General features: G+C 41.2%; 1 protein-coding gene across 2 annotated transcripts in view; it reads left to right on the top strand.

Moving 5' to 3' along the window:
- The window catches only part of Myom1 (myomesin 1), a 127,149-nt gene that overhangs the window by 87,982 nt on the left and 26,266 nt on the right, over positions 1–12,901 (top strand). For both annotated transcript variants that reach the window (XM_034484557.2, XM_034484556.2), the window contains 4 exons: positions 820–934; positions 10,373–10,529; positions 11,377–11,483; positions 11,577–11,621. In XM_034484557.2, the coding sequence (XP_034340448.1) occupies positions 820–934; positions 10,373–10,529; positions 11,377–11,483; positions 11,577–11,621 (424 nt within the window). The remainder of the gene's footprint in view (positions 1–819; positions 935–10,372; positions 10,530–11,376; positions 11,484–11,576; positions 11,622–12,901) is intronic.

Below are 12,901 nucleotides of genomic sequence, written 5' to 3'. Positions count from 1 at the left end.
AAATGTTCCCCAGCACTTTTTGGTTTAAGTCAGATTTTGAATATTGGTTTCTACCACAACATTAGGGGAGAAATTACATGTAAATATAGTTTCACAATTATAGTGGCATCCTGTCTATTCTGTGAGAAATAAGCAATAAAGGTACAAGGATGGTGTTTATGTTTTAATGCTGGAATACATTTTTAAAATTTATTTTTATTATACGTGAATGAGTGTTTTGATTGCATGTATGTTGGTGTACCACATGTATACCTAGTGCCTGTGAAGGCCAGAAGAGTGTGTCAGAGCCCCTGGAACTGGAGTTACAGACAGTTGAGAGCTGTTGTGTGGTGGTTGGAATTGACCTGGGGTCCTTTGAAAGGGCAGACAGTGCTGAGTTATCTCTCCAGCATCTGCAATGTACTTTTGAATAAATACAAAATGTCTTCTTACCAAGGGAATCACTGAGAGGTGTGAAACATAGATGCTATTTTGAACACGTTATATTTTACCTTTTCAACAAAGAATAAAACAGATAAGTCACTCAAAGTGTGTGTGCACTTCAGAAACACACAACATGTTTCTGATTAGAGAAGCACTTAAATTATATGAGAGAGAGGAACTGTGGCAGTGACAGGCTCGGAAGGGACTTTAACAACTCCTCCAGTGACAGCTGGTCCACAGAGAAGATACCACAGTCAACTAGCACAGAGTCAGCTCTAGAGCACAAACCCCAAGGAAACATCTCTGGGGTTGTATGATTACAGGTACCTACAGAAAAAGAACACACACGCATATGTGGCATAAGATTTTCATTATTTCTAAACCTGCTTATTCCAGGTACAAGGCCTCAAAGAGGGTGTCAGCTACGTGTTCCGTGTGCGTGCCATCAACCAGGCAGGCGTTGGAAAGCCTTCTGACCTCGCTGGACCTGTTGTGGCTGAAACCCGTCCAGGTGTGTCCTTACTTTGTCATTAATATTCGTCTCTGGCTTGGGTACCACTCAGCAATGGAGCATTTAACTGTTGTGCACAAGAGCCAAGGTTTACCATGTACCAAAGTGGGGGGGGGGGGGATGTCGCCTGTGTAAGTAAGATACTGAAGTCACATTTAGCCCACCTTTCTTCATTCTCTGTAGGTGCCATCTAAGTAGCCAGCAAATATACCCTTAGCATGGGAAAGTCATGTATTCCTTCAGAGGATCCTCAGATCTGGGATTAGCCAGGTCTGAAGTGGTCTAGAAGATACTGTGGTTAATAACTAATCACTTTATATTCTGAACCGACTTAAGCATGTATCCATACCAGGCTGCTTCTATCATAACCTGGTCATTAGCCATGATACTTTACAATCACAGAGGGATCTGGAATGTCCCAGGGAGTGGGCACAAGCCTTATACAGATTAGGATGTATGTGAGTTTAGCTCTGAAGTTAAAACCAGAGGTCAGCATACTTTCTGTCAAGGGCAAGGTAGTATTTCTAGCTTTATAGCCACATGGTCCTTGATACAGCTCCTTGGCCTGCCAGGGCATGAAGGCAACCACAGACCAGAACCTGAGCAAGTGTGGCTATCCTCCAACAAAGCCTATTCGTGTGTATCATATTAATGCACCATATAATATTATTATGCATTCTGCATATTATATAAATAATAACATATATTCTGTCCACTATAAAATTTGAATTTGAATTATGCTCTCATACCTTGAAATATTAATCTTCTTTTGATTTTTTTCCACTGTGTGTTCCATTATCCAACAAGATGACAATGATGATTCCTTTTCTATTCAATTTGTTCTGTTTTAAAAGTTTTATTTCCATTTACTGCAGTTTCATAAAAGAAAGCACCAGTAACAGTAAGGGATAAAAATCATTATCCAGTTACTTTAAAAAAAAAATTCTAGCATGAAGGGCGTTGCTTTTGTGTACCCAGGGCAAATAGAGAAAGTCATGTTTATTTTTCTGACGAGAAAAATGTAAACATAGGAAATTTCTTCTCCTTGAAACTCCTATGACTTGAAAAACATCAACAGTGTACTCTCCAAGTCTACCCACTGCTTCCTGTTTCTTCATGACTGTTTTTGTCTCCCCCTAAAAAACCAGTTGGTAGGTATGTGTTTGACAAAAATAATCTTTACAGAATGAGGCACATAATTCTACACTTCATAGTAACCTTTGCAGAATTCCAAAGAAAGAAGAAAAAAATGCTACAGACAGACACACAAGTGTATACACGTACATGTGTCTTGGGATCAGACCCCTCAGCCGTCAATTGTGCGGATATCAGTGGTGCCAAATAGACATCTATATGGTTCATGTGCAATATCTACCCGTCAGAGAACATTTAAATTACTATATAAGGGAATTCTCCATCTAGAATAAAGCACCTAAAGTCACCCGTTTTTCTAAATCAGTACCTTTATAATGGCAGGCTGCCAGCCAGATGTGGTGTTAGCATGACTGTCATTGGAGGTTGTCTGTTGACCTCCTGAATGCAAGTTCTGTGTTACTGATTTGGAAAAGGCATCTATGGCCATTCCATTCTTGGAATATAACTCTAGTCAACAGCTGCAGACATGAACACACTTGGTTGCTCACAGCTTAGGAAAGAATCCTCCCGCACACAGAGTCAAAGTGCTTCCCTGTGACGTTTGGAATTGCTTTCTAGTCAGCAGGCATGTTTCCTCTTGCAACATGAATTTCTTGCAACATGATGCTACACGGCAGGTCCTGTATGTTCCCTGGGAGTAGTGTGTTTGCTCACTAGGTTTATGATCATGTGCGATCAACAGAGTTTACAGCTTGCTATGGTGAAAGCTAAGGTAGACATTGCTACAAACGTGCAAAGCCAAATAGGCTAGGAACTAAGATTCAGGGTTTTGTAAGTTGCTGGCTAACAAAGCTTAAATGTAGACTACAAATGACTATATTTATTAGGTCTCTAAGTGTTAAAATGTATTATCTTGCCCACTTTATGTTAGAATGAATATAAAGGAAGAAGGAGAGAAATGTTATCAATTTCAAGACTTTGGGTGTGAAATTTGCAACCTTATCGAGAAAATACTCTGGTTTCTCTTTAGATCATTGAAATCCTTTGCCTTTATTTGAGAAGCACACCTTCATTTGTGATACATTATTAAATTCTCAGGTAGAAAATAAAGCTTACCAAGTAACAGCACACCAAAAATACACTTAACAAGATACTTCGGATGTACTTGGATTTCAGTTGAAAGTTCACTTAATCCACCGGCGGCGTCAGTAGGATCACTGGCCTTCCTCTGAAGTCAAAGAAGCTCCAAGGAGCTATTACCCAGCCCAGCTACAAAGTCCAGACAACAGACCAAGTGTGCCTGTGGTGATTTCCCAAGACAGCTGTTAGCTAAAGAAACCCTCGAACAGAAGAGGTTAGAACAATTTAGTGTACATTTGGTGGTGCCTAAAAGGACATTTTTTTCCCCTTGATGCTTGATACTTTTAAACAGTATCTGTCTGTTGTTGATCGTATCACAGCAACAATGGAAGTGGAGGCCAGGTGAGGCAGATCAGATAGGGGATAAGAGAGACCTGGCCTGGCGGGTGATCTGGAGATTAATGTGTTGGCGGTGCAGTTTGTAGTTATTCTTGTCACTGAAACAGAGCAGCAGGCAGGAGAATCAGGTGATGGGCAGGAGAACCCAGACACCAAGCAGGCCTCAAGTAGGAGCTGGGCACAAGCAGCAGAGCAGGTTAGGAGAATACATTCTTTTTTTTTTTTTTTTTTAATCGGATATTATATTTACATTTCAGATTTTATCCCCTTACCCTTACCCCATTCCCCCGACCACCCAGGAACCCCCATCCCATTCCCCCTTCTCCTGCTTCTATGAGGATGTGGCCCCACCTACACCCCCACTCCCACCTCCCCATCCTCAAATTCCACCCTCCACCCCCCAGTGTTCAGCCTTCATGGGACCAAGGATCTCCTCTCCCACCTATGCCAGACAAGGCCATCCTTTCCTAGATATACAGCTGGAGTCATGGGTCCCTCCTTATGTGCTGCCAGGCTGGTGGTTTAGACACTGGAGAGCTCTGGTTGGTTGGTATTGTTGCTCTCCTCATGGGGCCACAAATCCTTTCAGCTCCTCCAGTCTTCTCTCTCACTCCTCCATTGGGAACCCCTTGATCAGATCAATGGTTAGCTGTGAGCATCTGCATCTGAATATGTCAGACTCTGGCAGACCTCTAAGGAGACAGCTATATCAGGCTCCTATCAGCATGCACTTCCTAGCATCCACATCACTGTCTATCTTTGGTGACTGCACATGGGATGGATACCCAGGTGGAATGGTCTCCAGATGACCCCTCCTTCAGTTTCTGTCCCACACTTTGTCTCCATATTTACTCCCTTGAGTATTTTGTTACTCCTTCTAAGTAGGACCGAGGCATCCACACTTGGTCTTCCTTCTTCATGAGCTTCATTTTTTCATGTGGTCTGTGAGTTGAATCTTGGCTATGTCAGGCTTTTGGGCTAATATCCGCTTATCATTGAGTGCATACCATGTGTGTTCTTTTGTGATTGGGTTACCTCACTCAGGATGATATTTTCTAGTTCCATCCATTTACCTAAGAGTTTCTCAAATTTATTGTTTTGAATAGCTGAGTAATACTCCATTGTGTAAATGTACCACATTTTTTGTATCCATTCCTCTGTTGAAGGACATCTGGGTTCTTTCTAGTTTCTGGCTATTATAAATAATGCTGCTATGAACATAGTGGAGCATGTGTCCTTGTTATATGTTGGAGCATCTTCTGGGCATATGCCCAGGAGTGGTATAGCTGGGTCGTCAGGTAACTATGTCCAATTTTCTGAGGAACTGCCAGACTGATTTCCAGAGTGGTTGTACCAGCTTGCAATCCCACCAACAATGGAGGAGTGTTCCTCTTTCTCCACATCCTTGCCAGCATCTACTATCACCTGAGTTTTTTTATCTTAGCCATTCTGACTGGTGTGAGGTGGTATCTCAGGGTTGTTTTGATTTGCATTTCCCTGATGACTAAGATGTTGAGCATTTCTTAAGGTGCTTCTCGGCCATTCGAGTTTCCTCAGTTGAGAATTCTTTGTTTAGCTCTGTACCCCATTTTTAATAGGGTTATTTGTTTGTCTGGAGTCTAATTTCTTAAGTTCTTTGTATATATTGGATATTAGCCCTCTATCAGATGTAGGATTGGTAATGATCTTTTCCCAATCTGTTGGTTGCTGTTTTGTCCTATTGACAGTGTCCTTTGCCTTACAGAAGCTTTGCAATTTTATGAGGTCCCACTTGTCAATTCTTAATCTTAGAACATAAGCTATTGGTGTTCTGTTCAGGAACTTTCCCCCTGTGCCTAGGTATTCAAGGGTCTTCCTCACCTTCTCTTTTATTAGTTTTAGTGTATCAGCAAAGTGGCTGGATATAAAATCAACTCAAACAAATCAGTAGCCTTCCTCTACTCAAGGGATAAACAGGCTGAGAAAGAAATTAGGGAAATGACACCCTTCACAATAGCCACAAATAAAATAAAATATCTTGGAGTGAATCTAACCAAGCAAGTGAAAGATCTGTATGACAAGAACTTCAAGTCTCTGAAGAAAGAAATCGAAGAAGATCTCAGAAGATGGAAAGATCTCCCATGCTCATGGATTGGCAGGATTAATTTAGTAAAAATGGCCATCTTGCCAAAAGCAATCTACAGATTCAATGCAATCCCCATCAAAATTCCAAATCAATTCTTCATAGACATAGAAAGAGCAGTTTGCAAATTCATTTGGAATAACAAAAAAACCAGGATAGCGAGAACTATTCTCAACAACAAAAGAACTTCTGGGGGAATCACCATCCCTGACCTCAAGCTGTGCTACAGAGCAATAGTGATAAAAACTGCATGGTATTGGTACAGAGACAGGCAGGAAGATCAATGGAATAGAATTGAAGATCCAGAAATGAACCCACACACCTATGGTCACTTGATCTTTGACAAAGGAGCTAAAACTGTCCAGTGGAAAAAGGACAGCATTTTCAACAAATGGTGCTGGTTCAACTGGAAGTCAGCATGTAGAAGAATGAAAATCAATTCATTCTTATCCCTTTGTACAAAGCTCAAGTCCAAGTGGATAAAGGAGAATACATTCTCCCAAAGAAAAATGAGTTGAGATTCAGCTAACAGCCAAGTGTTTAAAATTTGGTTGACCCAGCACCTGGTAAGGTCCTGAGAAGGCAAATGTGGGCAAGTGGCCTCATGGTGGACACTTAAGGGATTCTGAGGCAGGAGGCTGGCTGGCTCTGCAAGATGAACAATAGTGGCTAATAAAGAAAACTGCTCTCCTACCTGTTTCTTAACTGTCCCTTTGACCCCAGCATGAAGTTCTCAGTGGTGGCAACTATCTGACATAAACTTCAAAGGAGGATATATCCATTTACCTCATGGTCTGAGAGGTTTTAGTCCATCATGCAAGGAAGACAAGGTGGAGCAGCTAATAGCAGACAGGAAGCAGAGCATAAGAAAGGGACTGGAGACCATCTTCCATGCTTACATCCTCAGCATAGGCCCTACTTTGTAAGGGCACTGGGCTTCCCAAAGTAGAACCACAGTAGTCACCACAACCAACACTGCTACAACCAGGCATCACCACGTGAGCCTTTGGGGGACATTTCATATCTGAACAATAACAACTACCATGTCTTGAGAAGCATGACTCTCAGAGCATCCTAGGGATCTTGTCATTCGTGTGATTGTGAAGGACGAACTGGGACAGCCAGGTCCAGTGGAGGCTACAGGGTAGGCGCCAAAATGGTAGGCCAGTCAAGTGTGATAAACAAGATGGTAGGCTAGTCAAGTGTGATAAATACAAGGCAGCTCAGGGATACAAGCCACTGGTGACAGTTGCTCACTGTTGTTTGAGTTATCTGCTCCTCTTTTAAGGGTTTAAAAACCATACATTATGTCACACTTGTGCACGTATATACACAGAGCAGCACAATAAACCTTAGCATACTGCTCATGTAAAAGACTTTAAAATTACATCTCGTTATGAGATGGCCGGGAAAGTAAACAGCTCATTGAGATTTAATCTTTGAAATTGTTCATCTATTTACTTGTTTGTTTTCTTAAGAAAGAGAAAAAATGGGATAGAATCAGTTCATTTTCAAGTAGTTTATGTTACCTCTGATCATTTCTTAGCCTAGTCTCACACCGAGAGTTCCCAGTGTCTAGGGGACCATTGCGATACCATCTGTGAGATCACATTTCCTGTATGTACATTAAGGATTTTATCCTTAATATTTGAGGGCATTTGAGGCTGAACAGTTGACTAGGGACAACTTTTCTTTTTCTTAAAGATTTGTTCTTAATTATGTGTTTGTGTGTATGCATGCATGAGGGGTGAGGAAGAGAGAGAGGGGGAGGAGGAAAGGAGACAGGGAGGGAGGGAAGGGAGGGAGGGAGGGAGGAAGGAGAGGGCTATGTGTTTATGAGTGCAGGTGTCTGTGAAATCTAGAGAAGGTGTTGGATCTCTTGAAGCTGGAGCTACAGTCAGTTGTGAGCTGCCTTTTGTGAGTGTTGGGAAGCAAATTCAGGTCCTCTATAAAACTAGAACATACATTCATAATCACTGAGCCATCCCTGTAGCCCCAGGACAACTTTTAACACCTTGTCAGGCCAAAATAATCTCGTTTTTCCCTCTACTCAAATCTCCTGGTGTATGAAGTGAATTCTCATGTTTTTACATTCAAAAGTAGTTCCTGAAAAATCCTGAGTCATTGCAGACTTTGGTTCCCTTTCCGACCCAACATTAAGGAAAGTGGGTTGACCTTTCACCTAGATGAGACCATTCACAGGGAGTCCTTTCTTCTGACAGCAGAGCAACAGACTGGGACCTTGCTTAGGCTTTTAAGTGTACAATGGTGTAGAAAAGCTATTGCCATTAGGACAGTGTTTTTATTTCACTTGCCTATTTATCAAAATACGAATTCACAAATAAATAAAATTCAGTTTTTAAAGTATGCAGCTGTTGTGTTTGTCAGAGAACTCACTGCCAAATTGTCAGTTAATTTTCATTTTAAGACTCCATGAAGTTGTTTGAAAAGATTGTATGTTTCAATAAATACTTTTTGATGCAACGTACTGAACCTTATTGCTTACTTTCTGTATATGGCTCAGAGCCATAGTTACCAACCTTATACGTAGCACAGGATTGCAATGTACTGATACCTTTACTGGACAGAAGGCATATGGTTTTTTTCTGTCTCCTTTCTGGCTGTTTTCTGTTCTTAACGTGTTTACCAGTAGTAGGTTCTGCTCTATTTATTAAGCTTAATCTGCTAAGGAAGTAGCCGGTTAGATTTGTCAGCACCGTCACTAGTGAAGTATAAGTAGATTTGGTATGACAGTCTGGAATTCCCGGTGAGCAGGACCCTGAGGTGGACTTTGACACTTAAGCCCTGGTGTTTAGAGAACTGTGTTCTTTCATTTGTTGGTTTGGAGCCAGGCTCTAGGTGGGTGAGGCTTTACAGTACAAAGGATCTACTGAACCCAGAGAGAGGTGGAGCCAACGGGTCTACCCATATGCTTTCAGTTCTGTGACTTCTTTGCATTGAAGTCTCATCTTCAGCTTTAGTGGGGGAAATTAAGATTTTCCACCAAACATCTTTTATAATGTTAAGTAATGTCTTTACTATAATAAACAGCAAATGGTGGTTGATTTTCTCTTGGAAAGGGTTATAGGGGAGATGATAATGGTTGGTACGAATGGCTGCTCATGCTTCCAAAGCCAATACTAAGCAAACAGTGAAGAAGATTCAGTCAATACCCATATAAGGAGGATATCACTTCTGTCATCCTCATAATAATACAGATATACAAATATGCTGAATTTATATTCTCACAGTGACTCTTGCAAACTCCGAGTTGTAATACTAGCTGGGCCCAAATGTTCTTCAGCACCGGCCTTTACCTACATTTCAATAAGCACATTGGTTCAGTACTTTATAACAACTGGGTGTCTGGACTAGTCATGTGCAGTCAGGAACCACCACCACAAAAGAGACAGGGCCTACAACTTTACTAGGACCGTGTGGGGGATGCTTCACTTAAGGAACAATTAGATGTTTAATTGATTGTTATTTTAGATTACTAATGAGTCAAATACGATGATAAACACTTGTTAAATTTAAGACTGGGAAGGTCTGCTACACCTAGTGCTGTCTCTGCTCTTCTCTCTCTACTCTTTATGCATGTGAACAACCTCTGTTTGGATGTATACATAGATACGGAAGTGAATGCTTGCACTGTCGTTGGGAAGAACACAAACTATATAAACCATCAGGATCAGGATCCAAGACCCTCACTGTCTGGGCTTAGTTTCCTCTCGTTTATCCCCTAACAAGACTTTGGCTCTCCCCCAACCCTACTGATGGTTATATTGGAAAATACCCAGAATGATGAACTTTAATGATACTACCTAGAGACAAAATAACATGTCTCTGGAAAACATCTATAGGAAAGTTTGCTAACACTTTGAAAAAGTACAAAACTGTATCATTCTGAGACTAAATGTAATTTTCCTAATATACTAAAACAAACTGAGTTTAGGCTGATGATTGAATTTGCATAAATTTGCATGCAGTGAGCACATTTTGCTTTTTTCAAACTGGATTTGGCAAATAGATGTTCTGTTGCACAAGTTTTAAATTGCTATGTTGGAAGCCCAACGTAATTTATTATAAGTTCCCCCAAATAAAATAACTCTAAATTATTTTCTTTTAAAACCCAGGAATCACTCTTCTTGAAACACATTGGATCTCTTGAAATTTATCTCCATTTAAATTTCCATGTGGCTCAATAATAATCTTCTTTAGTTGTCATTTCCAATCTAGAGAGACATCTTCGAATTGATAAGGTTATGGGGTGAGTAGAGAAAGTTCCTATGCAGTCTTCCTTTGGAAATGACTTACAGCTTTGAGTGAGAGAATGGAGGCATTGCTCATTCTTTCTAGTTTCTCTTGGATATTTCTCTTTATTTTAATAATGTCTTTCTATTCCTATCTGGTGATCTAGTAGATACAGGATTTATTGAAGCAAAAGTCATGAATCCACTTTCCCTTTGCCCAAGACTTTTTTGTCCATAATGACAATCAAGTCCATTCCCAACTGTGGTATCTATTTCAATCAATTTTTCCTCAGTTCCAGGCACACGAAGCTGGCTCTACTGCTACATAAGAAACATGACGGACCCATTTTATTCCATGTCACAGGACGGAAGCTGAGTTGCAGAGACTCCCTGGCCCAATCCAGCCTTGCTTTAAGGCATCTGAATACAGGAATTCTTAGCTGGCTGTTTTTATCACAAGTCCAAACTGCCTTTTTTATGATCTTCTAGGTACCAAGGAGGTTGTTGTGAATGTGGATGATGACGGGGTCATTTCCTTGAACTTTGAATGTGATCAGATGACTCCCAAGTCAGAATTCGTCTGGTCCAAAGATTATGTACCTACTGAAGACTCTCCAAGATTAGAAGTCGAAAGCAAAGGCACTAAGTAAGGAATACCTCTATCCCAGTAACACGTTACGTCTTCACTGCAAGAACATAAGATAAGCTCCTGCCCCCACTTGACCTCCTTGGCATAAGAAGGTGAAGTCATTACTATTCTACATCTAGTATTATAAAAAGCCATAACCAGTATAAGCCTTAAAATAACCCTTCAAATGAACAGATCTGAGAGTAGAACACATTTGGTTAAGGAAAAAACCAGTCAAACTATAAACTCTTCTGGTTTATTCACTAACATTAAAGTGTTCAGTTGATCTTAGATGATTATCATGGCTGGTAACGGAGCTTGAAAAATGAGGAAGTATGGTGATCTAGAATATTGATCTGTTCATTAATTAACTTGTGTGTTTTAGACAAGGTGCTGGGTGCCAGAGAAGCAACAGAAAGCAAATAGGATGCCTGTCTCTGAAGGACGGGCATTATACAGGGGCATGATCCCAGTTTACCATCAGTTCTGACAAGAGAAGTGTAGAGTTGTCATAGAAGCTCCTAGAGTCACCTACAGCATGCTCTCCCCTATAGGAGAAAAGCCCAGGCTCCTCAGAAAGGGCTAAGCAGGAGACTGTATTATCTGTGCATCAGAGCTTGGAGATGGGACTTTTATACCTGTGTCCTCATCATCCTATAAGAATTCAAGAAAGTCTTTTCTAGTGGAAAGGATATTCAATCCAAGACACCAAGCGCTATTGAGCTCAGTAAGGTAGGGGTAGGCGGGGACATGACAAGTGTCCCACATGACAGGACTATCATGTATAGGGGGTCAGGAATGAGAGAGTGACAGGCCCACAGACCATGTACAGTCTCATTTCTAGGAAACATATTTTGTTTTGAAGGACAAAAATGACCTTCAAAGACCTTGGGGCAGACGACTTGGGCACCTATTCTTGTGATGTGACAGACACTGATGGCATAGCATCAAGCTACCTGATAGATGAGGAAGGTGAGTTTAAATTGGCTCTCCCTGAGTCTAATGCTGCTTTCATCCCAGTTGTTATCAAGTTGCATTCACTTTGACTTCTGTTTTTCTGTACAGAAATGAAACGTCTGCTCGCCCTCAGCCAGGAGCACAAGTTCCCGAGTAAGTATCTTGGTATACGTGCAGGTTTTAGTGGTTTTGTCAGGATTCAGCTTCTGCAATAGAAGAAATGACAGCTCAGATAGGATTAAGAAAAAGTTTAAAGCCTTACCTGATGGCACAGTGCTGTAATCTTAGTTACTTAGCAGAGACAAGAAAAAAGCGAGTTCAAAACCTGCCTGGGCTACAGAGTTCAAGTTCAAGGTTAAACTAGACAACCTCAAGACCCTGTTTTGACAAAACAAAGAGCTGGGGGTAGAGGAAGGGGAGTCCTGAGTTCATGGTCTGGTCTGGGCTACAAGATGAAACCTGGCAAAGGAAAGAAAGGAGGGAGTATGGAGGCATGGAAGGAGGGAGAGAGGAAAGAGAAAGAGATGGGGAGAGGCATTAGGATATACAGCACAAGCCATCAGCCACAAAAACACTTTCTAGAAATGATACCTTTCCTTGTCATTTTCCCCAGAGAAGTGCCAAGGCACTAACATAGAAAGTACTTTATGGGGCTGTGTGTGCTTTGCTGGCACGCGGAGATCCCTGGATGTGATCCCAAGTATCACATAAAACCAGAAGTGATGGCACACACCTGTCATCCCAGTACCTGATATCACAAGTTCAAGGTTATCCTGGGCTATATAGCAAAATAGGAAGTTAGAAGCCAGCCTGGGCTACCAGGGACCCTGTCTAAAAAGAGAGAAACAAACAAGAAAACGAGCAAGGGACCAGGAGAAAAGAGAAAGAGAAGGAGATGGAAAGAAAACCCATATCATGCTTCATTCTGCATGGCAGTGTGAGGATCCGGAGATGTAACATGAATAAACACGTCCTTCCGTTCTTAGCCCACGTGTTTTGGGATCACACACATATATTGTAAACATACTCATTAATATGTTTTAGGCAAATCTGTACCATTGGCATGTGATAGGAGACCCAAAGCTCTCAACACAGTCATTCTAAAAACAGTGTTTTATACTCTTGGGAAACAGGGTAAAGGGCCTCATTCTGAAGAGAAGCCCTTCTGAACTATTTACACACCCTTAGACAAAGCACCTTCCATATAAAAGATTAAACTCTACAGCCGACACTTAAAAGAAGGAACGCCTGAAAATAACACCTCGAAGGTTCTGCTACCCACTGAAAGGATCCCTCACCCACTGGCCAGAAAAACACACTGTCATGCTTGAGAAAACAGATTAAAAAGTGGTGAACGCTGTCTCTCTTTTAAATTAAGAATCTAAAAGATTCCTCAATACTTGCTTATGTTTCTTACTGTGGAGCTCCTAGCC

This window comes from Arvicanthis niloticus, chromosome 21 (genome assembly GCF_011762505.2).
Source record: "Arvicanthis niloticus isolate mArvNil1 chromosome 21, mArvNil1.pat.X, whole genome shotgun sequence".
Classification (NCBI taxonomy): Eukaryota; Metazoa; Chordata; class Mammalia; order Rodentia; family Muridae; genus Arvicanthis; species Arvicanthis niloticus.
This window is presented reverse-complemented; position numbering and strand designations above follow the sequence as displayed.